Source organism: Trachinotus anak, unplaced genomic scaffold (genome assembly GCF_046630095.1).
Source record: "Trachinotus anak isolate AG129_WGS33_773 ecotype Australia unplaced genomic scaffold, CSIRO_AGI_Tana_v1 ptg000002l, whole genome shotgun sequence".
In the NCBI taxonomy this organism is placed as follows: domain Eukaryota; kingdom Metazoa; phylum Chordata; class Actinopteri; order Carangiformes; family Carangidae; genus Trachinotus; species Trachinotus anak.
In genome coordinates, this window is record NW_027273853.1 from 19,628,872 (window position 1) to 19,654,913 (window position 26,042).

Genomic DNA, 26,042 nt, shown 5'->3' on the forward strand with positions numbered 1-26,042 from the left:
TTTTAAAGCCTTATGTTTTAAGTTCCTCATTCATTTCATGACGAGGAGGAGCAAGGAAGGGTTTACTGATTGCGTGAGTTTGCTTAAAAACTTGATGCAAGCTTGGGAAACTGTTAAAAGGCTGACTGCAAATACAATGCGAGTGTGAATGACACTTTACTCTGCAAGCCCACATGTTGTTGTATATCCCCACCTCCTCTGTAAAGAAAGTTGTTCCCCATGAACCACTTGGACATGATCTGTTTGAAATGAACAAACTGTTAATAACAACACTATCGGTGCACTCAGATGACCAGCTCACTCCTGTCAAACATACTGGGTACTAAAAAAGAAAGACGCACCAGCCTGTTTTCCTTTGAGGCATATCATCTGTTTACTTGTACATAAACTATAATGAACCCAGCTACCCACTCAGCAGCAGCAGCTCCCGTGCTGCTGAGGGAACAGCTTGCAGAGCCGGTGATCAAGCATCATGATTAAGCACCAACTGCGAGAAAACTCTCCGTGTGTTCAGTCCAATTCAGCCCGGCGCTGATTGCACTCATCAGGGCCCCGTATGCTGAAGGGTTTGGAGGCGCACCAACTGCTGTTTGAGATACGGATTTTTGCCAAAATTATTTAATTACCGGGCATATGGCCTGCAATAAAGAGCAGAGCTTTGAAAAGAGGGACGGAATTGGGGCAATGGGAGCATAAAATCATAAAACACTCACATACCTACAGCGACGTTTCTACATTAAGCATGTAAAACGATTTTTCTAAAAAAAAAAAAAAAAAAAAAAAAAAAAAAATCAAGGCTGTTTCAGTGTTTTTCAATGTTTGTTATGCTTCGTTGCAGTAGTTGCCACCACCTCTGCGTGGCGCTGTCACAGATAAGACAACCCTAATCAACCGTAGAAGAAGAAAGCAGTTTCATAACACAACGTCACATCCTTTGACTGCAGCCAAAGGTAACTCCTCTTCTAATAAATGTGTCCTTATACTCTGTAAAATATGCACATGTTTACACACCTCAGTTTAACGATAAGCTATCTTAAATCTAGGAGGTAAATAACATGATGTAACGCAACGAAAGGGATGTAGCAGGATAGCTCCTGTCTCTGTTAGCAGTTAGCTGGCAAGCTAAATGCCTAGCATGTTTCCTTAGATAATAAAACCGAGCTTTTATTTTGAAATCGTCGACTTCGTGTATTTTGTCGCCCGGACCACCTCTGGTCAAATGAAGAAATGTATTTACTATGCTCAGCGTGGCAGTAAAGCGCCGTAAATTACGCTAAGATATTTTGTTGTGCTTTTAAATGTTTTGTCTCATTATGAATTTCACCATCGATCACCGATTGTGACATGTCGGCTCTTGCTTTTCCACTATCCCCTATGAAACATCTGGCAGCAGCTGTGCAGAATAACCATTCTCTGCTTTTTACGGGACGTGTGTTATGAGAAGAAAGCTATAATGAGTGACATTAATTAAAGTCAACAACTGGGTACCTGTCTCAAAGCATTTAAGTGGGATTTCATATGAGTAACACTACTGTGTTTGTTCAGATTTCTTGTAGGCTGTCTGTGGCAAACCAACAGGAAGATCATAATGTCAAGGACATATTTTAGCGCTGCATTACATGTATGTGGGTAATAGAACAAACAATATAATGATATCTAGACAGAAGCACAAGACCAGCCATGTCAGACCTCTGGCCTCTCAGAGCATTGCCACAGTTACTACAACCGCTTGATAACTGATCGCGTTGCTGTCAGTTTGTCATAAACTAGCTCTCTCTTCTTCAGGAGGTGAAGCTGGGATTTTTAGTCAGTCTTCTCCTTGGTTGTCACCCACTGCAGTTCCTTCTTCTCTCACTCCCTTAGGTGATCAGCAGCAGGACTTTGCATCAATGTTGCGCTTGATCGCAACATCCCTGTGCCTCCGGTGCCAACGTGTCACAGCTCTACCTTTAAACTTCAGGCCATGTGCGACACTGAGTTCAGAAGAGAACCAGCAGACGGTGAAGGCTCTCTATGATCTCTCTGTGGACATCCAGAAGGTTAGGAAACTCAAGAGTTGGGTGCTGCATGAGAGCCCAGCCTATACCAAGGAGGTAGCTGACCTGCTGAAGGACATGGGGGCCTCGGGTGTCATAATCTCCCGGATCTTAGCGACTCATCCTGAGGCAGTCCTCTGTCACCCAGAGCAGATGAAGGCTCAGAGGGACCTGTGGATGACTGTGTGCCCAAACCATAAAGAGCTGGTTGGTATCATTGAGAAATTCCCTGCCTCCTTCTTCACCTCCTCCAGCCACCATGACAACCAGCGGAACAACATCGCTTATTTCCACAGCTTAAATCTCAACAAGCGAATCATCACCAAACTCATGGCCAGTGCTCCGCAGAGCTTCAGCCGGCCAGTAGAGCAGAATGAGGTGATGGTGCGCACTCTCCAGCAGGCCTACCAGGAGCTGGGAGGGGAGGAGGCCAACATGAAGATCTGGCTTCAGAAGCTGCTGAGCCAGAACCCGTTTGTTCTCCTCAAGCCCCCAGAAGTGCTGAGGCAGAACTTGTTGTTCCTGAGAGACAAGGGCTTCAGCACCGCAGAGCTCCTCCGCCTCCTATCCAAACTCAGGGGCTTTGTCACTGAGCTGAACCCGGACAGCATGAGTCTCACTCTGGCGTACTCTCAGGACACCATGGGATGCTCTGAGGCAGAGCTGCGGGACATCATCATCAACTGCCCTGCTTTGCTTTACTACCCTGAAGCTATTCTGGCTGAGCGCTTTGAGGGGCTCCTCAGCGCTGGGATCAGCATGTCTCAAATCATGGAGACTCCGACCGTCCTAGAGCTGACCTCGCAGATAGTGAATTACCGCATCCAGCAACTGAGGATGCATGGCTATGATGTAAGGACAGGTAGTCTAGAGTTCCTAAATGGCACTAAGAAGGACTTTGAGATGAGCTATGGAAAACTACAGCTACGAAGAGAGAGACCCCTTTTTAACCCTGTTGCCCCCTTAAAAGGAGATGACTGACATGGGTTGTATGAACTAATGCAAGTGAATTAAAGTTGTAACTTCATGTATACTGTTCTTGTGATTATTTATATCAATATTATGTCAGTATCAGATTAAAGTGTCTTAAGTCTAAAGGTGCACCCACATCAACTATTTGTTTCAGACTCACATTCACGTGTTTATTCCTGCAGTTTTATTAGAAAAATGACAATAATGCCATTTGAACTTGACAGTTAATTTTGAACTGAAAAATGCCAGAGAGTGCAAGCTGAACTGATTACAGAAAGCAGTCTTAAAATGCAAGATTTAACGGGTGTAAAGACTGACCTAAATTCTACTTTTTCCTCATGTTCTCAAAAGTGGTACAAGGCATCACACTGAGGCAAAGTTAAAGCGAAGAGAATTTGTTTTCTGCTGCCAGAATCTCCAACCTTGTAGGATGAAAGCTAATCAAATTAGCAAACTACTTGTGAGTCATTTGAGTGTTTTTATTTTTCAAGCCTTGGTTTTGCTCTAATTAGGCAGTGTAAATCCTTTCACCAAATGCAAAAATGTGTCAAAGTGAATTTTTCACATGTAGTTCAGACTAAAGAAAACTGTGATTGCACCTGGTTTATCTGTGGGTCTGATGGTATTATGAATGAAAAGCAGGGCACTTTTATTGCAGGTGTAACTTCATGTTGGAAGAGATGAAGATGGTTATGTAACGACCTACCAGAGTGATATCAGAGAGTGAGACAAATGCAATGCCATCTTAATATGTCATGCTTTTTAAGGAAGGTGGAGTCCCTTGCCAAATAAAGAATTTATTACAGCTTATTTACCAGTTACCTCATCACAATAGCTTTACATAAAACACTGCATGACATAAGTGTGTAATGAGAGACGTGCTGACTCATCTATCAAATGTATTACTGTAGTAGTGCTGAGGACAAACAAGGCTTTTCAAACCATTTTATTTACAGCCTGTGCAGGAGTCTCATTTTCACACAATGTTCTTGGCAGCACAACTGTTCCCCTTAGGGAGGAAATCTAACTGTGTCTCAGATTTTTATTGTTCCTGTACAGATGGAGACACTTTATTATAAGCTATTTCACTACTGAAATGTCACTTCATTATCATTTCAAATGAATTCAAATGCACCCACACGATGAAATAAAAAAAGGAAAGAAAATTACGTTCCTTTGATTTGAGGTGGAAGTGCTTTACTTCAACGCACTCTGCAGTCTTTATTCAAAAAACAGTTGAGTTTCAGATCATTTATGCAAAATTGATTCTCCATTATGTTTGGTTTTATTAATAAGGTTTTTGTGTCTGTGGGTTAGTGCCCGTATTTACTGTAGTATAAGCCACAAAATCAATATACAGTCTCGCTGAGCATTGTTTAAGCCAAGAGAGGGCATTGTAAATTGTAATGTTTCTTGTCTCATTCTGAATGTGTCTTAATGTTTGGAAGCCAGTAAAAGCCCTTGAAACATGCTTAAGAGTGCCTTTTAATGGGAGCGAGCTTCACAGCTAATGAAGCCATGACTTTATGCCTCAAGGTTCTCTCGCTCTTGTAATGTGGACGATGGGGGTCACAACAAAGAGAGAGAGGACTTGTGTGTCCAGAGGGAGGAAGAGGACGAGGAGGAAGGGAGGGTGGGGCGGGGGATGGGGGTTGGGGGGTCGTTAATATACGTTAACAACTTCCACTTCCCATCTGCTGCCGTCTGCATCACTCAGCATGGTCCCGTAGTCATGGTGATAGCCACTGGGCAGATGATGTGAAAGTGAGTGCATCTGGTAATGAATTTGAGCTCAGCAGATGGATGCTTGACTAGAGTTCATTTTCCATCCATTCACAACATAGAACCCTTGAGGGGCTTACAACAGTACCTCCAGTACGCCGCAGCTGACGGACTGAAGGTTACTAATTTTACACAGACATCAGAGACAATTTCTTGAAGGCATCACTTTGCAGGGTTGTGTCTTTCACTGGTGCTAGGTAACAAATACAAGGGGTTAATCATGATGTATCAAGGTGAGGCAAATGAGACAAGGCCTCAGGTGTATAAATACAAGTCACCTCTATTTCTCACCCAGTGTCCTCCTGTCCTCAACTGCCGTGTCGTCCCGTGCCGTCCTCTTAAATTACACAGGCAAGCCAGAGAGGTTAATAAGAGGGAGCATAAATTGTCCTTTTTCATTTTAAATATGACGCTGGTTGATATTAGCCGTACTTAACATATTGCTTTTAAGGGTCATATCTCACCTGAAACAGATGACATCTGCAATGAAAAGCTATGATTTTCAGTTTGAAGCCAGAGCATGGGCAACCACTGCTGCTGTAAATATGAGACAATTTTTTGAAGTCGGTGTGAGTTAAACTGAAGTTTAAAGGCATATTCTTCAAAAGCAGCTAAGGCACTGCAGGTGAAAAATAAACTTTTTATAGTTTAGTTTCCCTATGTTCTTACATTCAACCTTGAAAACATTTTAACCCCATGTTGTGAGTTGCTCTGGTGAGTCTTGCCTTATGAAAACTTGAAATGTTTCTCTGCTATTATTTGTCTCTCAAACCAACCTGTGCCCTGATGAGACAACACAAATATACTGTACATGCAGTGGGAGGAAAATCAGTGTCACATTGATGTATGTTGAATGCACCAAAGGTAAATAACTTTCTATATTGAACATTGCATCTGAGAGTTACAGCTCTGAAACATCTGACTCATCTGTCACTCATAGTAATATCACTTGCGGAGAGGTGCAGTCTATTGGGATCATAACACTGGCTGTGACACCACATGTCTGTCTTCAGGATCCATTCATTAATTCATGGCTGCTTTTATAATGCCACTGACCATTTAAAGCAGTGATGGTCGGTGCTTGTCCTTGAGACTGCTGCTGTTCAAAACTACTGTTGGAAATGAATAGACATTTTCAACCAAAGACACTGTGGCATGGTGCTGGAGAATAAAGCAAAAGTGCAAATAATGAAATGATTGATGGCTGATTTCTACATAGCTGCCTCGGTTTCATGATTCTTGGACTGAGCGTTGTGGCTCCCTGTGATGGCGTACCTGAGGACTCCAATACATTGTTAACAATGTTAGTGTGATCAGTGTTGTGATTAATGTGTTTTTGTACAGGTACAGGTATGCACATTCCTTTTGACATTGGAATGCTGGTTTTATGTTGGTGGACAAGTTTCTGTCTTAGAGTTTGTTAAACACAAACATATGCTCACTTGCTCAGGTTAACATTGGGAGGAGCAATGCTGGGAACCGCACAAGATAATCAAACTCCATGTAATGATAAGGGTGGCTGTGCTATGTGCTACGTTATGTGGTGGGAAGGATGAGAAATGCCATTGAAATGGAGTGGAGATGACATCAGGCGACAGGCATGACTTTTAATGATTGTTGATAATCAAACAGCGACAGGTAACGTGGCTGAAATGCCCTGTCGGACGTTTTCCATGTGTTCAGATGCCCACAGATGAAGGTGAAAGTTGTCCGTGCTGTTCTAAGGGGTCTGTCTAAACTTGAACCATTTGAAATAAGGGATTATGTGAACCACAGGTGTTTTCACTTGCACCATTAAGTCTGAGATCCTGCTCTTTCCCCTCAGATCTGAACCACAGCCTATGCATCTAATAGAGACTAATACTTCTTTAATTGACTCTATAAGGTGTTAGAAGCTTGCTTTTGTTTAGTTTTACTGCTCTGATCTTTAGTCATGTCAGTGTATTTATAGACACATTTACGAACAATAGGTGCCGACCAAAGTGCTATATTACTATTACAAGACCATCAAACCATCAATACTCAGTACCAACAGAGCTTTCAGCATCAGATGAGTAGTAACTGGCAATATTAATGCACGCTTTCTGTCCCTTGTCCTATTGTAATGCCTCCATCTAGTGGCAAAAACAATCACATGCAACCAGATGAATACAGATCAGTTTATTCAAAAACTCACAGATTTTTTCATTAAAATCTTACAATTGATTCATTTTCATTAAAAACCTTCAAAATTTGCAAAAAAAAGAAGAAGAATATAAATATGTTGCAGCATTTAACTAACCCTAACCCTAACCACACCTAATGACAAGATGTTCCACCTCTGTCTAAATGACAAGATATATCATTTAAGTATCAGAGCAAACCAGAAGGATAATTCACCCCTCGCTTTCTGGCCTGGCATCTGTCGTGTTGGCTTAGAAAGGACCAGATCTGCTGTGACATCCAGAGCACAGGCTGTCATTGACGCAGGCTGCTGACTGACTCACTGATAAGCATATTTTCTGTGCTGCTGCAGTCTCACTGAGGAGGAGGACGAGATGGGAATGCTGACAAGTGACAAGGTGACAGTTGAGGGTTGCAGGGGATTTTTTTCTCCACCAATAGTTTTCATAATAGTCTACCAAACAGCAGCAATGGGAAAAAATAATTTGGAGACTTAATGCATACAGACTAAACCAAATACGCATAGAGAAAGTGGACTGCTCTCAAAGTGTCTGTGCTCACAGTGTTTCACGGATCATATTAAACTAGCTGGAATGGTCATGGACTGTATTACAAAGAGTGGTAGCGTGACACCAACCCTAACCACTAACCCTAACCCTAAACTTGTCTTTTACCTAACCTAACCCTAAAACTACAATGTTTTATCAACCCCTTTCTAGTCTCGCTAGGAATTGTTGACAACAGACAAGCTTTTCAAGGAAGGGTAGAAAAATACACCAGAGTTAACATCTCCATTTCCACCGCTGGTATCTACACGGCGTCACCGATCTCTTTCTTGAACACTTGGAATTTGTACTTAATGCCGTTCTCCTCTTGAATGCCACTTGGTACACCAGGAAATCTTATTTGGACACAAGAGCAAAAAAGGTTTTGTGAGTTCATTAAAGGACAAAAAAACAAACTATAAGAATTAAATTGATAATTTCTTTTTAATAAAACAAGCAAAACATTGACAGCTAGGTGGGGTAAAGCATAGTCATTTTCAAAATCATGGCAAGTGATATAAATGTGATTTTATAGTGGAAGAAAACAAACTAACATAAAACCAGTTAAATAGTCCTTTTCAATAACAATAACAATAGATAACAACAGATAACAGATAACACTAAAAAAAAAAGGTAAAAATCTATCTTTAATGGATAACATTTACTAATTTACCATTGAAATTCAGTGTAACAGAAATAACATTACTCTTCAAAATAATGTCACAGCAAATCTGCAATGGTGGAAGTCAGCAGATTCTTTAGAGCTGAGCTTTTAAAACCAAAGACAAAACAGTCTGACAGATAATGCTGATGTTTGCTTTGTAACTTAAAGCAAAACTCATTCTCTCATGGTGCGGTAGGAAGGCCGTTCGGGGCTGTGATGGTTTGTGGATGAGATAGTTACTAACCGTTCTTGGGCTTTAAACAGTCCTCTGTCAAAATCAGGGAAGAACACGTCGCAGTCAAAGTCAGCCATGACGTCTGTCAGGTAAACCAAGTCACACCACGGGTGATTCAATGCGTCCTGGTCAGAAAACAAGATGCAACAGATATTCTAGTCACATTAAGCATTGGGTTGGCTTTAAGCACAGCACAATAATAACTCAGAGGGAATCTAAACTGCACAAGACAATTGTGCATGTTGGTGGCTCCAAATGGCCCTGAATAGTAACAGTTTTCTATTTTTCTTTTCTGTAACGGTGAAATGACATGACAAACAAAAAGTGACATAGAAACCACGATGACTTAGAAAACATAAAGCATAACAGACGGACAGTTAACAAACATAGGACAGTTACATGGAGTGGCCAAAGTAAGATCTAGGGGTGAAGTGAAAACACTTATGGGGGTGTACCAAGAGTATGTAGTGTGCTCTTACTTTAAAGTATATTACAACTGAGACCACATCACAATCAGTGATGCCACAGCATGTGTTGCCCTAAAAAAGTGTGTATTCCAGTAAAAGGAATGGTGGTTCGGTTTCTGGGTTGGGGAAAGATGTGTGAGGAGGGTGCCCACAACTGATTTTCGCCCAGGGGTTCACAAACTGACTAATCCAGGCATGAGCTGCTTAACCCATTTTTACCTTGTAGACCTGCGTACCACCAACAACCCAGATGGTCTCTATCAAGTCAGCAAGGGGGGGCTCTGCAGCCATACAGACAGCACTCTCAAAGTCTCGACACAAGAAGTGGGCGTGATCTGGAACTGTGCTGTAAGACAGCAGATGTCACAAGAGATACAACAGGATGAATGACAATGGAAATCTGGGATTGTTTTCTTGTTAATCCCAGAAAAGAGAGAGAGAGAGAGAGAGAGAGAGAGAGAGAGAAATTACTCACTTCAGTGATGTACTCAACACCATATGCAGAACATTAGCCAATGGGAACACTTCTTCTGGGTGGGAGTACCAGCACAGTTTCCCCCAGATCACCATATTCATCTTTCCTGAAATTGAATGAACAAAATATTTGACACCAACTTCAGCTCATGTCCCACAGCTCCCATGTCTCTCATGATGACATATGTTACAGTACTGGGTATCAATTCAATTGCAGCAAGTTAGGATATGAGCCTACACCTTCTGGAAATTCAAATGAGGAACTGTAAATCGATAAAATAACATGAAAGCATGAAACATCAGAGTACTTCGACACACTAAGGCATGATACCCAGCCCTACATCAGGTAACTGTGATCTGACATAATAGTGATGTTGAGGACTACCTGGTCGCGACACCCTTGTGACATTGTTCAGAAAATACTGGAATTCAGACCTGTGAAAAGACACATTTTCAACATTAGATCAAGCAGAAAACAGTCAGCATTTACTAAGCTCATTGAGTCTAAGTGCTACTTCTTACAGTTTGCACATGGAGCAATGAATGCCCTAATGAATAAGATATAAGATATATACTATATATACTTATATAACACATAAAAATAAATAGTATTTTATTTCTATTTTACTCCACTTAACAAGCTCCATATGGCGCACCACTTTGTAACTGCTGTCCAACTGAGACTGGCTGTACCTTAGCACTACTCTCCACACTACTAGCTCTGTTGCTTCCACTAATATCACCAATAGCTGGAGCATCTACTAGAACCTGTTACCTACAGGACTACTGCTGCAGCTACAACTGAATTCTGAGGCTTTTTTAAAAAACAATCAATTACATGATCAACATAAAACTGAGTTACTTAAAGACAATTTTGATAACTTTTTTTTTGGTAATATTTCAAGTTAGAAGTTGGCTACTCAACATTTCTTTGTTACAGCTTTTCCTCTCTTCACAGCTCTTGGTCACTGCATCTGCATTGTGTAACTTCAGCTATAATGTTATAAACCAGTTATTACATCTTTATCTTTATCTTTAAAGTTTTGGGCTTTTAATTCAACAAAATAAGCATTTTTCAGACATCACTTTGGACTCTTCTGAGATACATCCCTGCACCAAATCATAACTTGCAGAAATAATCCGCGCTGCACTTAAAAACTAATTCTTAGTGGCTGATTTTATAGGTTAAATGTTTCCTCACAGTTTCTCACAACGCTTTGCAGAGGATGCGATATGAGCGAACAGCTAAACAAGGAGTAAGAATAAGCGATGCCACTGAAGACTGGGGAAAAAAAAAACATGAAGCTTATTCACTCGCTATTGAGCACCCACACTGCTTACATGTAGACCTTCAAAATAAGAGTACACTAATATCAACACGGTGTGATTGCAGTTACGTAAGATAAAAATCGCAACAGTGCCCAAATGAACCAAACAACTAAGAAACCCTCATCACAGATGATTTCACTCTTACGGTAAATGCCAGGGCAGTTTTCCATCTTTCCCGATCCCCATGCCATTGCAAACCGCAGCGATGAGGCGCACTGGTTTCGCCTGCACTTCGCTCCGACTCTTTTCCATCTCCAAGAGGCAAACAGCCGGAACAGCCGGACGCGCAGAGCAGCTTCACTCGCTACAGGAACTGCGTTTTTGTGACGGAACAATTTGCTGTGTTTTGAACTCTTATCGCCGCCCACCGACCGGAAGCTGCTATTGGACACGTTGGCCAAGTTTTCGTGCCTCCAGCCAGAAGCCTCGCCCTCTCCCCCGTCAATCCCACCACAACCTCATGACCGGTCAGCAGCGTGACCGGTCACCACCCCCTGGACTTTGAATCACAGTGGATGGCTTTTTAAACTTTTTTAACTGAAGACCTCTGTAGTGTCAAATTTGAACAGAAATATGAAACATAAATTAATGTGTTACGTAAGCATTAACTTCCCAAGCCCATCCCTATAGGGCATCTAGGGCTGCACCTAATTAACATCACTTGTAGAGATTTCTTGGATAATTGCATTAGACTCCTTGATGTAACTCCACTGTTTATCAAAGTGAAACGTGAGATCAAAATAAAACATGAAAAGGTTCGTACATTTTGTAGGTGCTGCATTTCATTCCATGGCTGGTTGCTGGATGCAGGGCTCTGTGCAAAAAGTATTTAATTGCTTCCCCAGGATAAGATAATGGACCCTTTATATCGTTGTGGTTCCTCAGCAGATGCAGAATGGCTGAAGGTGTTACGTTGTCACATGGGTGTTTCCACTTTCACTTTCACATTTTGGCTTGTCAAAGGAGTAAAGTGTAACATTAATGTCACTGATCCCACTTTTTTCATGTTTTCAAAAGTCAAAATATTAGTTGAGATTAGAGTCTGTTACATGATATTGTGAAAGTAATAGAAGATTTAATGGTATGTTTATCCTTTTCAACAGTCATGGGTTTCTCTTGTGATACTGATTGGGTTAGAAGTGAATGTGTTTCGTTATATGTCAAAGAAGCCCACTGTTCTCATCATCCTATTGAGGTAAAGAGCTGTGATGTAGACCCACGGACAACAATGACTGTGATTCTATTGTGCCTTGATACGTTGTGAGGACCCTCCGAACAGGTACAAAATGTTGTGTAATTCATATAGAAACCAAAAATCCCTTGTGGTGGTGGTGTATTATTCTAAACAATGCAATTTAAGCCAAAACATAATTGGCAGCTTTACAGCTTCACAGTCAAGTAAATTAAACCAAAAAAAAAAATAAAAAAAAAATACAGGCTACAGGAAATGTAGAAGTAGGACTTTGAGTATAGTTTCTCGGAGTTGCTGGCTGAGGCCATATCTCACATTCCTGGAGTTTTCAGATTTTCTTAAAGTAGTAGGATCCTTCCTGCCTATTCAGTGGCAGCAGGAGACTTTGGGATCACTTTTCTTTCCAAATGATTAACAAAACACAAACAATTTCATTTTTAAATTTTGCAAAGAAAATTTCATTTAAATTTTTAAATACTGTTCACAATTACTGGAATTTTTTATGTGACAAGAATGATGGCAATACAATTTGCATTGTGCAAAATAATTAAAAAAAAAAAAAGATACAACAATGTTTTTTTGTCTTATATTGCCATTTCAATACAGTTGGAATTTGGTCATACTTAATACAAAAATAATAGATTTACGATCACATGGGAGACAAAAGCACATTCATTCATGGTTGAACTTTTGAGTTTTGGTAATATTATTTACAAAAGGAGTAGTGAAATTCCATGACCAAATATAAAAGTTGGAAATGAAAAACAATTAATATTTACAAAGTATGACAGCCTTTCTAAGGCTTCCTTTATTGCCCAACCTGACACTCTTGCTTCTAATTTTCTTTACTACTGTACATCAGACTCTTGTATCCTAAATCTTTGAAAGCATTTATTCTTACAATATGTACATTCATGACAGTTTGACTTAATATTACTGATATGAAACAGTTAGGGGCTTGTTCTGGAGAAAAGATACAACTGTGTTTATGCAGGGTAGTTAATGTATTCCAGTCTATGTCAGTGTGCTATCGATGGGTGAGGGTGTCAGCTGATGTATAGAACAAATCTTGTGATCCCATCACTCAGATGGGATTTAGATTGGAGATTTTGACACTTTCACATGAAGGTGTGGAGGCCACAAATACTGTAGTGGAAGACAACAGGTGGCCTCGCAACACTCTGATGTTAAGACTTCAGTTCTTAACCTGCTGTGAAAAGGTAATTTCTTCACGTTCCTGAGATGTGTGATGTGTTTTACAGTATAAGAAGACCCAGACGTGACTGATCGACGCATGACAGATATAATGTACAGTGAAGAGTCCTTTAGACCAACAGCCGACGGTAACAGCTGGATCAAACACGCACATTCTGTCTCTTCCATGGCTGGTAGTTACAGTTATTACTGTGACCCTGCAGGAGAGGATGATACCAGATGAAACAGACCAACAGAGAGGACCTTTGTATCCTGTCTTTTACACACTATTTACTCTGCCTCCAGGATTTACAGCTGCTCTCAGATGGAGCCTCTTCACGGCGCCTCTTCTGCGTCGACTGTCCTTTTTCTGCATTAAAACATAACACACAGTACATGTATTAATAAGAGATTTATGTTTTGAATGGAATAAAAAAAAAAACACACAGGGTGAAATGAATATACTTATGAAGCTATTACTTCCTTTTGCAGTGAAGCGACTTCACTTAGTGGATAATTATTATTATTATTATTATTTGGCAGAACAGCAGTAGTTTGCTCTGCAATACAGCCAAATATTCAGAAACCAGTTCTAAAAGGCTAACAGCAATCCTGCAGGCTAGGGATATCAAATATTTGAACTTAACAAATATTATTTTGCCAAATTACCTAAGTGTCATGGGTATTAATTTTAGCAATGAGTGTGATGAATTTGAGTCAATAACGCGTTGGTATCTTGTCTCGATTGTACAGTTTAAATGTATTTTAACCAATGGCGATGGCAACCATCTAGCCTGTGTACCTGTTCGAGACGTTCCCTCATGAACGGATGGGTCTTGGGAGGACCCTCCTGGACCTTGACTGGTTCCTGTGTTGACTCCTGCAACGTTACTGCCACTTGCACCATTGTTGGGATTGGCAGGTACTGTTGCCAGCAGGCCTGCAAGGAGAACGAGGCATTTTAATTTACCCACAAGACAATGCTTTTTTGTGAAGATAATGACAAATTAGCCAAATTAGTTTCTTCTTTGACATGATGTTAAAGTGATAGTTCTGGTTATTTGACGTGGGGTTGTGAGAGGTAATCATGCATAGTCAGTGTGTTACCTGCAGTAGATTCTGATCAGCGCGATGCCACTTTAGAGAAGCAGCCGGGAGCATCGGCACAGAAGCTGAGCGATGTGCTGCTGTGCACAGGGGCCAGCATAAAAAATGTGTTCTAGACACTAAAAGATGCCCACCAAAACCATTCAATATCCGTTTAAATATTCGCTTCATTTAGAATATTTTCAGTGCTTAATCTTCCTATCAAAACAAAGTGAAGTTTAGCTCTTTCTCATTAACTCGATCAGATGACCTGTGGCTGTGGTGTTATACAGTGCGCTCATATGTGTGCTTGTGCATAGAAATACAGTAAAGCGGTTGAGGAAGTTGTAATAACAAAGGAAAATGCTGTTTTGACGGGAAGAAGATAAAGCACTGAAAATATTCTAAATGATGCGGACATTTCAAACGGATATTGGACTGTTTTGGTGGGCATCTTTTAAAAGTGTCTAAAACACTTTTTTTCTGCTGGCCATGTGCACAGCAGCACATCACTCTGCCAGTGTGCCGTGTTCCCTGCTGTCTCTTCTAACTGGCAGTGCACTGATCTGAATCTACTTCAGGTAATACACTGACTTTGCATGACTACCGCACATAACCCCATGTCAAATAACCAGAACAATAAGCAACAGCCATCTGTAGCCCTGGAGCATGTAAATACATATATGACATAGGACATATAAAAAGAGCCACAATGCTTTGCATTAATGAAATCCTAATCGATCAACTCAGACAATGAGTGCCTCAATAAGCCTGGAAGCACAGAAAACAGCTGATTGGTGATAATGATTGTATGGCGATTACTGACAATTCAAATCACTGCAATTTCATGGTCAGAGGTCAAAGAACCATATGACAGTAACAAAGCTCTATTGTTTTTAGCCTTATAAACACTGCTAACAGCTTGCTGTTAAGACTTGAGTCTGACCTAGAGAACAACATGGATGTGTACGGATAATGTTTGCATTTTTGGGCTTTTTATACATATTTTTACATGTGTCAGGCAATTTTTTTGTACTTGTGTGGTTGTGAATGTGGTTTTTTGAAATAGTAGCACAATTTCAGGTATTCTATCTGTCAAATGACCCTCATCAATCACAAAAAGGTAGCATTTATTTAGTTTAGTGTTTTCTAATTAAGAATTGTGTGCTGTGCATTTGGCAAGCAGAGCAATTGCTCTGATGCACATAGTATGTTAGCTTTCAGATATACTATCTGACATCATGGTGTATGGGGTTGGGTCTCATGACAAAGGCTTTATAGGAAATGGTGGTATTGTGGGCTGTTAATGACAGGCTATTTTCATTGAGGAATGTTTATCTGTACAAATGCAGGTGGCAAAATTAAAATGAATGTGTTAGTATCTGAGTCATGTCCCTACCCAGTCCTCTGTAGCAGGAAAGCTGCTGGTAAATTTGCTTCATCCGCTCTATGTTGATGCGGCTGGCCTCAGCATGGTTCACCATGGGCTTGGGGTAGTGCACTCCTATAATACACTTGGCTGCCTTCTGCACTTCCTCTGGGGCATTCCAGGGATCATAAATGTATTTAGCTGGAAAGCCCCTCAATATGGGCAAATAACGCCTGGAAGCAGAAAGAGAGGAGATTGAAGACAGGTGTAGACTGAAAAAAATAAAGATAAAAAATGGGTGGAACATTATATAAGGTAAAGCAGACTGATGTAAAACACTACGGATACATGTGACAGTCTTGTCTGAGATGTTACAAATGAGCCAAATTAAATTAGCTGTTCAACTACTATTAATATTGTCTGTGAAAGTTCATTATATTTTTCTATTAATACTGACACTGGAGGTTACACAATTTTTATAGCTGTTTTACCAATTACTGCACATGACTGCATCACATTTTATATTTAGGAGAACCTAGGTGGTGTGGTGTAGATAAACCACATTATCACAAATACAACAAAATTTGTGTGAAATTTTAAACAATTTGTTGATTACCAGGACAAATCATTTCCCCCATCTGAGGCTACAAGAGAACACAAGCTAACTGTGTGATAGTCCTTCTCTGGTTGAAATGACTGCAGGGGGCTTATGAAAGGCTGAAAGTGCGGACTGACCTTATGTAGTCACCATTGGGATCAGTGCGTCGTCCAAATCCCACAGGGCAGTAGCAGTGGAAAAACTGCTGGAAAAATGAACTGCATGAAAGCCACATCCAGCTGCCAGCGTTTACACTCCAGTCTGCGTCCAACAGCAACTCTTCAAAGACCTGTACAAGACACGGACAGTAGACAGTTCAGACAAAGGATGGTGGTAATTTAAATCAGGGCGAGAAGCACCGGGACAGCAGACAGGTAGCTTCATGTTCTTTTCTCAGTTCTTACTTTCATGCCTTCCTCCCAGCGGATCCAGAGGTCTCCCCTGGTGAGGAAGCAGGCCACGGCATGCCTTGCCAAGTGATGGATCCAACCCTCCTGCCTTAGCTGGGTCATAATGGCATCTATCCAGGGAAAACCTGTCCGTCCCTCTGCCCACTTGGCCAGAGCCTCTGGGTTTCTGTCCCAGGGGATCTGGACACACACAGGGTTTCCCTCCATCTTGTCAAAGCAGGGGTTGTTGGTGGCAGTCGTATAGAAGAACTCCCTCCACAACAGCTGCCCATACAAGGACAGTGGTGGGGTGCTGTTCTTCTTGACCTGACAGGATAGAAAACACAAAGACAACATGATTCAAAATGAAGTTTATCATCTGCAGAAGTTTGACTCTTTCACCATTATACAAAATTAATGTTTTTCCACTCTTACTTTAGAATAATAAAAAAATCCAAATATAAGACTCAAGACAGACTTGAGTCTGAACAGCCAGATGTTCAGTATTTAAAGATTTCAGGTACTGCAGTGTGGTGCATTATTACTGTCAAATGGTTCTTTGACCTCAGACCACAAAATTGCAGTGATTTGAGTCTCCAGTAATCACCATACAATCATTATCGCCAATCATTTGCTCTCTGTGCTTTCAGACAGCCATTGTCTGAGTTGAACAATTAGGATTTTATAAATAAACAGCATTGTGGCTCTTTTATATGTCCACTTACGCATTAGGTTTCTTAAAAGAGTTTACTGGTGTTTGTAGTGTCTGACAAACATTCGACAATGCTCCTGAGCTACAGATTGCTTCTAAGCTAATGAACCATTTTAAAGGGATAGCTCAGGTTATATACATGTCTTGTCTGGGGTCATTCATACCTTCCTGTACAGGTCAGTAAGTTTGAAGTAGAAGAGCCGACAGGAGAGACATCCAAAGCGCAGGTAGGGGCTGAGCCCTGTGGGACTGGCCAGCAGGGAGTTAGCATTCATACGAGGACGCTCAAAGTTTGCCACCCATGCCTGTAAAACGATGGTCAGTCAGTCACTTTAAATGAAATAATAACACTGAACATATGCACCTGAATGAATGACAGACATCAATAAGATAGGAAACTTTTGAGTCTCAGGCTTCAAAACTTGAGGCACAAAAGAGGTGACACGGACTCAAGTCTGTGATATAGCATATCACTTGAAGTGAGTGGAATAAACAGGCTGTCTAAAAATTCAGTTATAGTAATATTAAAATGTATTCAGGTTTACTGGTTTTTCTGTTCTTCTGCTGAAACCAAACCAAAATATTTTCTAATGATCTCTGCTTTCTAGTTATGTTGAAATTGGTCTATTCTCCCCTATTCTAGGCTAAATAGTATCTAAAAGTTCTAAATCTAAGTTAATGAAATATGCAGGCCCCTCTTGTCCACTTGCCTTTTTTACATGTCACCCCATCAACTAAAAAGTTCACACAAGAGTATATCAGGGGGATGTCAATTTTGATATTTTGACTAAGACATTGACTTTAGCAAGGTGATTGGTGAGCTAAAGCCAGAAGTAATGGTAACTGCATTCATTTCTTTTCCGTCTATACTGTGGAGTAAATTGTCTTTTTTACCTTCCTCTCCAGGTGCCGCTCTAGCCTCATGAGGGCCTCTGTTTCTCCACCAGGCCATACTGCTGTGGTCAGGCCCTCTGTCTCAAAACCTGAAAAATAAAAACATACAACCCTGTGACTGTGCTGGTTTGCATTTATATATACAGTGTAATCCAACACCAGCCACCATCAAAGCAGAGAACATTCACACACTTATAACTAAAGACAAAAACTTACCAAGTTCTTCCAGGGAGGGCACCCCAAACTTGTCATCATGGTTGTCGCTGATTGGTGTGGCACATTTTTTAATGACCTCAGAAGTGATTGTCTCTGCAGGCAGCTCCGCAGCATCCATACGGTTGATGAGGGCCTGGAAGCGCTTGTACGTAAGAGGAGGCTGACCACCATTGAGTTCTATGATCCTTTAACAGAGAAAAAGAGAATGTATGAAAAGGGAATGAAACCTAACACACACACATACACACACACAAAGCAGGCAAACACAATCCATATAGTTTCAAACAGGTTTGTTACTCACTTGTCCAGATCATAGAGCGTGTGTGAAATCCGCACCATGACCTCTACCGCAGCCTCGTTGGCTAGTTTTTGGATGGCTGCATCACGTTCCTTGCCAAATGGCTCAGAGTCATATTCATAAGATAAACGGTTGATCTGCCATTCCTGAGGAAAAATGTGATATACACACACAGACAGTATTATATATAATATATTATTCTGAACAGAAATGCATGTAAAAGATGGACTAACAGAGATAAAGGCCGAGACCACAGTGTTTACGATAAAATCTCCTGTCTGATTTGAGTATCTTTCACAACAAACTGGAATTGATTATCCTCAAACAAGGGTTCAGGCCCAATTGTAAGGTTGCTTAATACGTAATTAGAGTCATAGGAGATTAAATATAATCTTAAACATACACTGATACTTAAGATGCTTTTTTAATTTAAGTTTAGTGCAGTGTCAAAATTGTGAAGTCTGTTTTAGGTACTTTTAAAAACTAGATTTATTTCAAACCATAGCAAAGCTAAGTATACAGCTGCATCTTCTTATCTATCTAATCTCTGGTACCTTAAAAAGACGAGGGAAGACATCTGTTGGCTGGCCTCTGATGACAAATAAGCGGGAGTTGAGTTTGCGCAGGCTGGCATCCAAGTCCTCTAAACAATGCAACAAAAACCTGGAACCAGAAAGACAGAAGGATCAGTTAATTGATTATACATGTAAGATAACGCCTTCCCACAGACCACTGTTACACAAAATGCAATCATGTCACCACTTAGCTGATGTGAAAAGGTCTACTGGGAGTCTACACAACCACTGGTGTGTGTGTGTGTGTGTGTGTGTAACCCATGTATAAATCATCAACTGTGACTATATTCAGTGTAAATGAACGTCTCACCAACACATCCCTTAACAAGAAGAACAGCAAAATAAATGTTATGATGACAATATTGTAATATTGTATACAATAAATCCACTGAGCCTTAAATCTCAGTTTACGTTTGGCCACTGGAATGACAAGAGGACAAGTTTATATCCACATAGACGGACCTTACACTTAATTACACAAAGCAACTGAATAAACAACACCTCTTTAGAATTACCAACAATCACCAGTATTATAATAGACAACAATTGTTATTGTACAAGGACAATTACTATAACATGGCAATATTTAGAGGGAGCTTCCCTTTGGCCTGTTTTTCCATCAAATCTTAAAATTAAAAGTCATAATCACATTTGGTTCAACTGCAAAAACTGATGAATGAATGAAATGACAAATGAAATTTGTCTTACAATAAAATAATACGCTTCCAACTACTACTACTACGCCTAATTTAACTTGACATATTATGCCCATTTTATTTTTGGTGTCTACTAAAACAGATTTACATGATTCAATGCTCCAAAAAGACTTTATTTTTCTTATACATCTTACACTGCACTCTATTCAGCTACTGTCTGAAATGCTTTGGTTAGAGCTCAGGGCTATTTAAGCCCCCCCCCCCCCCCCCCGAAGCTGACCAGTCAGAGCTTAGTGTGCTCTAATGGGTCAGCCTGCCAGCAACTACACATTCTGCCTATGTCTTGTTTCCTCACGCAGCTGTAAACAGACTGACATGAATATAATTATGCTGTTGGTTCTGCCTCATCAGTCTGAGCCAGATTCTGATCTTGAATCAGAAGATGATAGACCCTATCCATCTTCGCTAGCTAGACTGGATCAGGAAAACAAGCATACCCACTACCAGCTGCAGACATTTATCTATAGATTATTATGATGATAATAAATATGATTTGCTCTTCATAATGTCTCCTAACTGAATTTGAAAGAGGAGTTCTGGGACGGCCTTTTCTCCTCTGTTTCTGTAAAGGAAAGTCCAATGTATCCTATGCTAAAGGAGATAAGAAGGGAAATAGGAAGTATTGAAGCACCTTTCCTTATAAATTAGAGAATTTGACAAGCTCTCATCATGGCTGCCACTTAGATATTTCCTGGTCATTTTACTCAGTTTGGAAACTTTCTAAGCAAAAAAGAGTTTTTGACCACAGACCTGGACTAAATTTGAAGTAGTTGTGTGCTAGGATGTGCGCCATGCTTGCAGGGAGTGTGCAGCTTGAAAGTGGATGGCACTGAGGGACTTACTGAGATCAATAAGTCTAGGAAGTAAGGCCTGGACCCCTAATGAGGTGTTTCATGGAAATGAGAAAAGTGTTTTTTGCCCTGACAGAGGTGTGTACTTTGATCCTTGACTTTGTAGACATTTACATGGACAAAAAAAAACAAAAAAAAAAAACACTATAGCACACTATAGAAAAGGGAAAACTTTGAAAAGCACAATAAGTCCTTAACTCTGTGTTATTAAACTGCAGTGTAGAAACACAAGGATTATACATCTGTGAACAAAGACAGCCACCCACTATCAAAAACTTGAGAATGCCAATTAGCTCTGCTTTAATGAAAATGGAAATTAACACTATCATTTGATCACCTGCTATGGACTATAGACTGTATTAAAACAACAGAACAAAGAGCTCACTTAAAGGGACAGTGCACGAGACTGAAGACTCAAGTGTGTGAATAGGTAGCCCTCTTCTGGTGAAGTGTTTGTAGACACACAAGACCACTATACACTGCATCTGCAAAATGTTACCAGCAACCAAACAATGACACTTAACATGAGACTGGGCCCTGTGTCCGTGTGGTAACTTCCTAACATTTAATGCAGAGAGAGGCAGAAAGACAAATATTTTTCTGCATTTAAACTTTTTCTCTGTTGACCAATGACAGCAAACCTGAACTCGCTTGTAATCAACCGTATCAATGAGGGAAATTAGTCTTGTGTATTATAAACATAAATACTATGAATATGCAGAAAATAACTTTTTACACTGCTCATATGAAGTTTGTATGAACTGTCTGTTCTCTTCAGTTTATTATTACAAAGAATCGTTAAATTACTTTTCCATAAACACTTAGAAGTGATGTTATTGTATACAGAAACAGAGCACTTGCACTGACTGCCAGTGAACTTTGAAATGCTGTAAAAGTGTCCATGGTAATATGGGAAAAGCTGAACAAGTGGATGCATGCGATGAGCTGGAAGTAATGCGCATGTTTTAAATGAGGTGGTGTAGCTGACTAAAGGGGGTGGTGTGGGGTGGGGTGTCTGATGAGTGTGTGTTTAATGTAGGTCAAAACTGTGAGAGGGCATGACGCAATGACCATGACAACACACTGACCCGATTTCTTACCCTTCAAATTGAGGGCTGAGCAGCAGAGTTAGTAAGTGGGGAAAAAATGGCGCATATCATCGTGAGGGTTTGGCACCAGGCACCGTGTTCACTACCTAGAGCCTTTACACCACAGCCCCTTTTACACAAAGATCCTGCTCTATTGCCTTTAAGAAGAACCTCCAATATGCCATCTTTGCTTGTTGATACTGAACCAAATGAAGCCGGCATAATGCTGCCTCACGTGTGTGATTTAAGATAGCAAGCCCACATTCCAGAATCAGATGGGTAACGTGTAACACAATAGTGGCCTCTGGCCTGTCCTGGCGGCTCTCCCTTTTACATAGATGTTGATCTGGCTCTGTGACTACCTCTGATGCTGGTTTTAAAGGCCGAACAACAGACATCATGCTTATCAAGCCTTGTGGATTCGTCATTATAATCCAGAGGTCAAAGTATTTCTCAAACACTGGCCATCTTAAATCTGCAGTGAACAACCAAATACAGTGTTAATGCAGTAAATATCAACATGAAAACAGACACTGGCTGGTAACATTTCTAATATCTTATATTTGAGTAGTTTTCCATTAGCTCTTCAGCAATGATGGTTAATGTCCAGAAATTAAGGGAGGTAAAGGATATATAAAATTGGTTTATTTTTAACAACCCAAAACTAAATGGAATTGGCCCAGGTCTTAATCACTAATTGAACACATGCAACTGCAGACAGCGTACTGTAAATAAATTGATGACAGTTTTTCTTGTGAGACAACCACAACCATACCACCACAAATGATCAGCAAAAGTCTAAAAAAAGCTAAAAATGGAAAATACTGAGAGGAAATGACACACATATCTTGAAAAATGAAAGGCTGTCAGAGTCAACAGTGATCGGTATGAAAGTCTGAAGGTATCCTAGACACCTGGTTCTATTCTAAAAACAGGTTTTGTCAGCCTTATCATGAGTACATCAATAGAATTAATTCTAAATATATTTAGATTTTATTACAGGTTTCCTTCAGGAGGTGGTATGCAGGGATTGTTAAAGTTACACGGCCCATTAGAAAGCACAATTTTGCACTACCTCTCTTTATCCTTCTCTTCATCTCTTTAGTCTTTCTCCAGCATTTTTCCAGGATTATTCACCATGTTTTGTTTGCATGTTTGCAACTTAAGGGGGAGTAACTATGACAGCCTCCACATGGTGTCGTCCTGTCTGTACACGAGGTAGAACACAGGCTATGCCAAGTCATTTGATATTCTCTTACATACATAGAGCAATGTTAAGTGTCTCAACTGTTTTGTTTTGTAGTGACAATTATACCCTATAGATGATCTATATTATATATATATATATATATATATATATATATATATATATATATATATATATATATATATGTACAAATATAATGCCCTAAAATGCCACCTGATAAAGCAGCAGTTACTTAAAATGTGCAACTAAGCTTTTTGGATGACCTCAATAGTGCGCATCATTTTTTGACAACTAAAAACAAACCCTTTCATTCAGAAAACCAAACACAAACATTTTTCATATCAGTTATACCCTTTAGTGTTTGTTTGCATAGGATTTAACCAGAAACGCAAACATGTGGCACTTTGGACTTACAGGTATGTGGTACATTGAGTGGAAATGGGAGATCACTGGATGGACCATCTGCCACATTGAGTGGAAATGGGAGATCATTGGATGGCCCATCTGCCAGAGTCTAGAGTTCACTAGATTTAGGATGGAGATCCAGTAATGATAAATAAATTGTTCAAACCTAAACCCGCCTATCATTCCCTTTGGCACTCATCTCCTGTCCCACCCCTTACCTCCACCTGTTGATGCCCACATTGGAGGACCCTGCGAACCAGGGGTCCAGGATGTAGATGCAGCGCAGGGTGTCCGCTCCCCGGATAGAGTCCCTCAGAGACGGGTTGTCGTGCAACCGCAGTCCCTTCCTGAACCAGTGGATGCTGTTGACCACCATGTCGCCTGCCTTCTTTATTTATCCCAAGTGGGGTCAGAAAGAGGGAACGGGGTTCCCCAAAACAACAAAAAGGCGCCCTCTTGCGTTGATTTGGTTGCAAAACAGTCAAGTGTCCATTAAGATCCAAAGACGAGGCAGATTTAAACCTGGATTCGTGGTGAAGCGTTCAAAGGTTTGTCTGACCTTAACCTTGCTCCATGAACATATCCACAGAGTTGGGTCTCCGGACCAGCAGCGGCTGCATGTGTGGGCAGCAGGTGACCCCGAAGGGCGCAGAAAAAAACGGCACAACTCTTGTCTCGATTAGTAGCAACGACGAAGTTAGCAGATTTTTTTTTCTTCACAAAATTCAGCTCAAAATGAACCCGTCTGCAGCCAGCGGCGATGTTTCAGTTGTTTAAGTTTCGTCAGCTGCCACACGAGGCGGGAGTGAAGTCCGCGTAACACAAGCTACGAGGTCGCAAAGAAAAGTACCAACGCGCAAATATTTCCGGTTTGTATCAAGCCAGTCTCCGCGAATCTAACACAGACTCAACCCTAGAAACAGGCTAAACATTGTGTATAAATTGTAACCGCTGTGAAACTCGCCGGCCATGCAAGACGTCCTTTCTGTATCAACATATCCACCCACAAGGATACGCAGGGAGGAATGGAGCGCTCTGATTGGTCAGAATCCGCCGTTATACAACAATTTCTCTGTCACGTTTCCATAATGTGGTTTCTCATCTCCGCTTACACATTGAATGTGGTTGTTTGAAATGATTCAAACATCGATATTCACTCATGTCCTCTCAACATTTAATGTCAGGCTTCACTCTGGGGGAGCAGAAATAAAAAATAACCACTAAAGGTTTCTGGTGAAGCAGCTAATCGGAGGATTTGGCTTGTGTTATGTGGTTTAGCCAGAGGTACCCGGATGAGCACATGCCGTGCGGCGAGGCCTGGCTCGGATCAGGTGTGCTCGATATATCACAGAGGACGCACCGTTCACACTGCGGTTGTGCGTTTGGTCGAACATGCCAAGCTCCACCCACTCTAAGAGACGCTAATCTTTATCCAATGTGAGCCACGTTAAATTACATAAAAGATTAAATTATGACATTAAATCTACAATAGCTAATATGTAACCGTACAGGGCCAAGGCTGTATTATATCAACCCAACAAAGAACTGCCCAGGGATCCCAAACTCCAAAGCCATAGGTTCACTTCGTAACTATAAATCGGGTATGAATAATTTAATGAATCACAAATCTGTTTGTAATTTGCACCAATAAAGTAGGCCACAGTATCACATATGATGAGGGCACCGTTATTTATTAGGTTTTTTTTTTTTAAATTATTATTTGTTTTAAAATGACCAAGGCAATAAATCAGTTTTAAAAATCATCGCAAGTTAATTTCCTGTTAATCAACTAATCAGTTAATAAGCTAATCATTTCAGCTTTAGAGTGCTCATTCCTGGGTGTCTGGGGAAATAATGAAACTCTGGGGGTCAATTAGGGCCCAACAACAAATTTTAGCCTTGGGCCCTCTAGGAGGTTAATCCAGCCATGTACAGCATTATAGCAAGTATATAGTTATGAAATGCTGGATTGAATTGTTTTATGAATAATTGTATGATTTGTCCCTGCTCCTTTATATCACACAGAAATGACAGGGTAAAGAAAGAGAAAGTACTGTGCTGACACAAGAAGAACAAACTGCATCACCTTAGAGCAGGATGTCAAAATATATCACTGCAACAGACCAGGCCTCTGGAGCAATACAGTGGGCTATATTTGACTATTACACTAAGTATCTACTTGTACAGGCTTTTAAAATGATCAAAACATTATAACTTCCATTTCTGTTGTAGTCATTTAAAGAAGACTAATGGGAAAATGCTCAGTGATTCAGAAACCAATGTCTGAAAATAAACAGCAAAGCTTAATGTAAGGCAGTAAAGTCTGCGCTGTGGCTATTCCATAATAGCTCCTGGCATATTCATGAGAGGGACTTCTGTAGTTTTCGACTTTCTTTTTCAGCTGCTTCACAAACTTCCTCAGTGGCTCCAGGAGTGCATCACTCTCAGACTAAATTACAGTGGATGTATCTACAATATGCTGTTTTTAGGGGTTTAGCCTGGCTTTCACACAGTCATAATAGATAACTCAGGCTATTTTACTGTAGGAGGGGTGACAAACCCCAACACTGCAGTAGGTCAGCTTT

At 40.5% G+C, this 26,042-nt stretch overlaps 3 protein-coding genes across 3 annotated transcripts; 1 reads left to right on the plus strand and 2 right to left on the minus strand.

The window, feature by feature from the left end:
• Nucleotides 1–841: 841 nt before the first annotated feature.
• mterf2 (mitochondrial transcription termination factor 2) lies at nucleotides 842–3,063 on the plus strand. Its single transcript, XM_071504491.1, has 2 exons — nucleotides 842–950; nucleotides 1,864–3,063. The coding sequence occupies exon 2, from the start codon at nucleotides 1,890–1,892 to the stop codon at nucleotides 3,015–3,017; it is 1,128 nt and encodes a 375-aa protein (XP_071360592.1). The 5' UTR covers nucleotides 842–950; nucleotides 1,864–1,889; the 3' UTR covers nucleotides 3,018–3,063.
• Nucleotides 3,064–6,935: 3,872 nt separating this feature from the next.
• On the minus strand, nucleotides 6,936–11,010 carry LOC139636429 (dihydrofolate reductase). The gene is made up of 6 exons (XM_071504515.1): nucleotides 10,813–11,010; nucleotides 9,724–9,773; nucleotides 9,340–9,445; nucleotides 9,084–9,210; nucleotides 8,407–8,522; nucleotides 6,936–7,854 (listed from the first exon to the last, which is right to left on the minus strand). Exons 1-6 carry the CDS (start codon nucleotides 10,917–10,919, stop codon nucleotides 7,764–7,766), a joined length of 597 nt encoding a protein of 198 aa, XP_071360616.1. The 5' UTR covers nucleotides 10,920–11,010; the 3' UTR covers nucleotides 6,936–7,763.
• Nucleotides 11,011–11,549: 539 nt separating this feature from the next.
• cry1b (cryptochrome circadian regulator 1b) lies at nucleotides 11,550–24,472 on the minus strand. Its single transcript, XM_071504505.1, has 12 exons — nucleotides 23,676–24,472; nucleotides 19,170–19,278; nucleotides 18,619–18,761; nucleotides 18,318–18,502; nucleotides 18,102–18,190; nucleotides 17,372–17,512; nucleotides 16,511–16,822; nucleotides 16,244–16,395; nucleotides 15,539–15,741; nucleotides 13,856–13,993; nucleotides 11,872–13,423; nucleotides 11,550–11,654 (listed from the first exon to the last, which is right to left on the minus strand). Exons 1-11 carry the CDS (start codon nucleotides 23,831–23,833, stop codon nucleotides 13,341–13,343), a joined length of 1,713 nt encoding a protein of 570 aa, XP_071360606.1. The 5' UTR covers nucleotides 23,834–24,472; the 3' UTR covers nucleotides 11,550–11,654; nucleotides 11,872–13,340.
• Between the last annotated feature and the right edge of the window lie 1,570 nt (nucleotides 24,473–26,042).

What these genes read in the sequence shown, in the direction of transcription:
- cry1b (XM_071504505.1), bottom strand. Translation starts at nt 23,833, where the DNA reads ATGGTGGTCAACAGCATCCACTGGTTCAGGAAGGGACTGCGGTTGCAC. An exon ending in ACGCTCTATGATCTGGACAA is followed by an intron (nt 18,503 to 18,618) that starts GTGAGTAACAAA and finishes TCTCTGTTAAAG; the next exon opens with GATCATAGAACTCAATGGTG. An exon ending in GCTGGGAGGAAGGCATGAAA is followed by an intron (nt 16,396 to 16,510) that starts GTAAGAACTGAG and finishes TGTCTTGTACAG; the next exon opens with GTCTTTGAAGAGTTGCTGTT.
- LOC139636429 (XM_071504515.1), bottom strand. Translation starts at nt 10,919, where the DNA reads ATGGAAAAGAGTCGGAGCGAAGTGCAGGCGAAACCAGTGCGCCTCATC. An exon ending in GTGTTGAGTACATCACTGAA is followed by an intron (nt 9,211 to 9,339) that starts GTGAGTAATTTC and finishes GCTGTCTTACAG; the next exon opens with CACAGTTCCAGATCACGCCC. An exon ending in CTGTTTAAAGCCCAAGAACG is followed by an intron (nt 7,855 to 8,406) that starts GTTAGTAACTAT and finishes TGTCCAAATAAG; the next exon opens with ATTTCCTGGTGTACCAAGTG.
- mterf2 (XM_071504491.1), top strand. Translation starts at nt 1,890, where the DNA reads ATGTTGCGCTTGATCGCAACATCCCTGTGCCTCCGGTGCCAACGTGTC.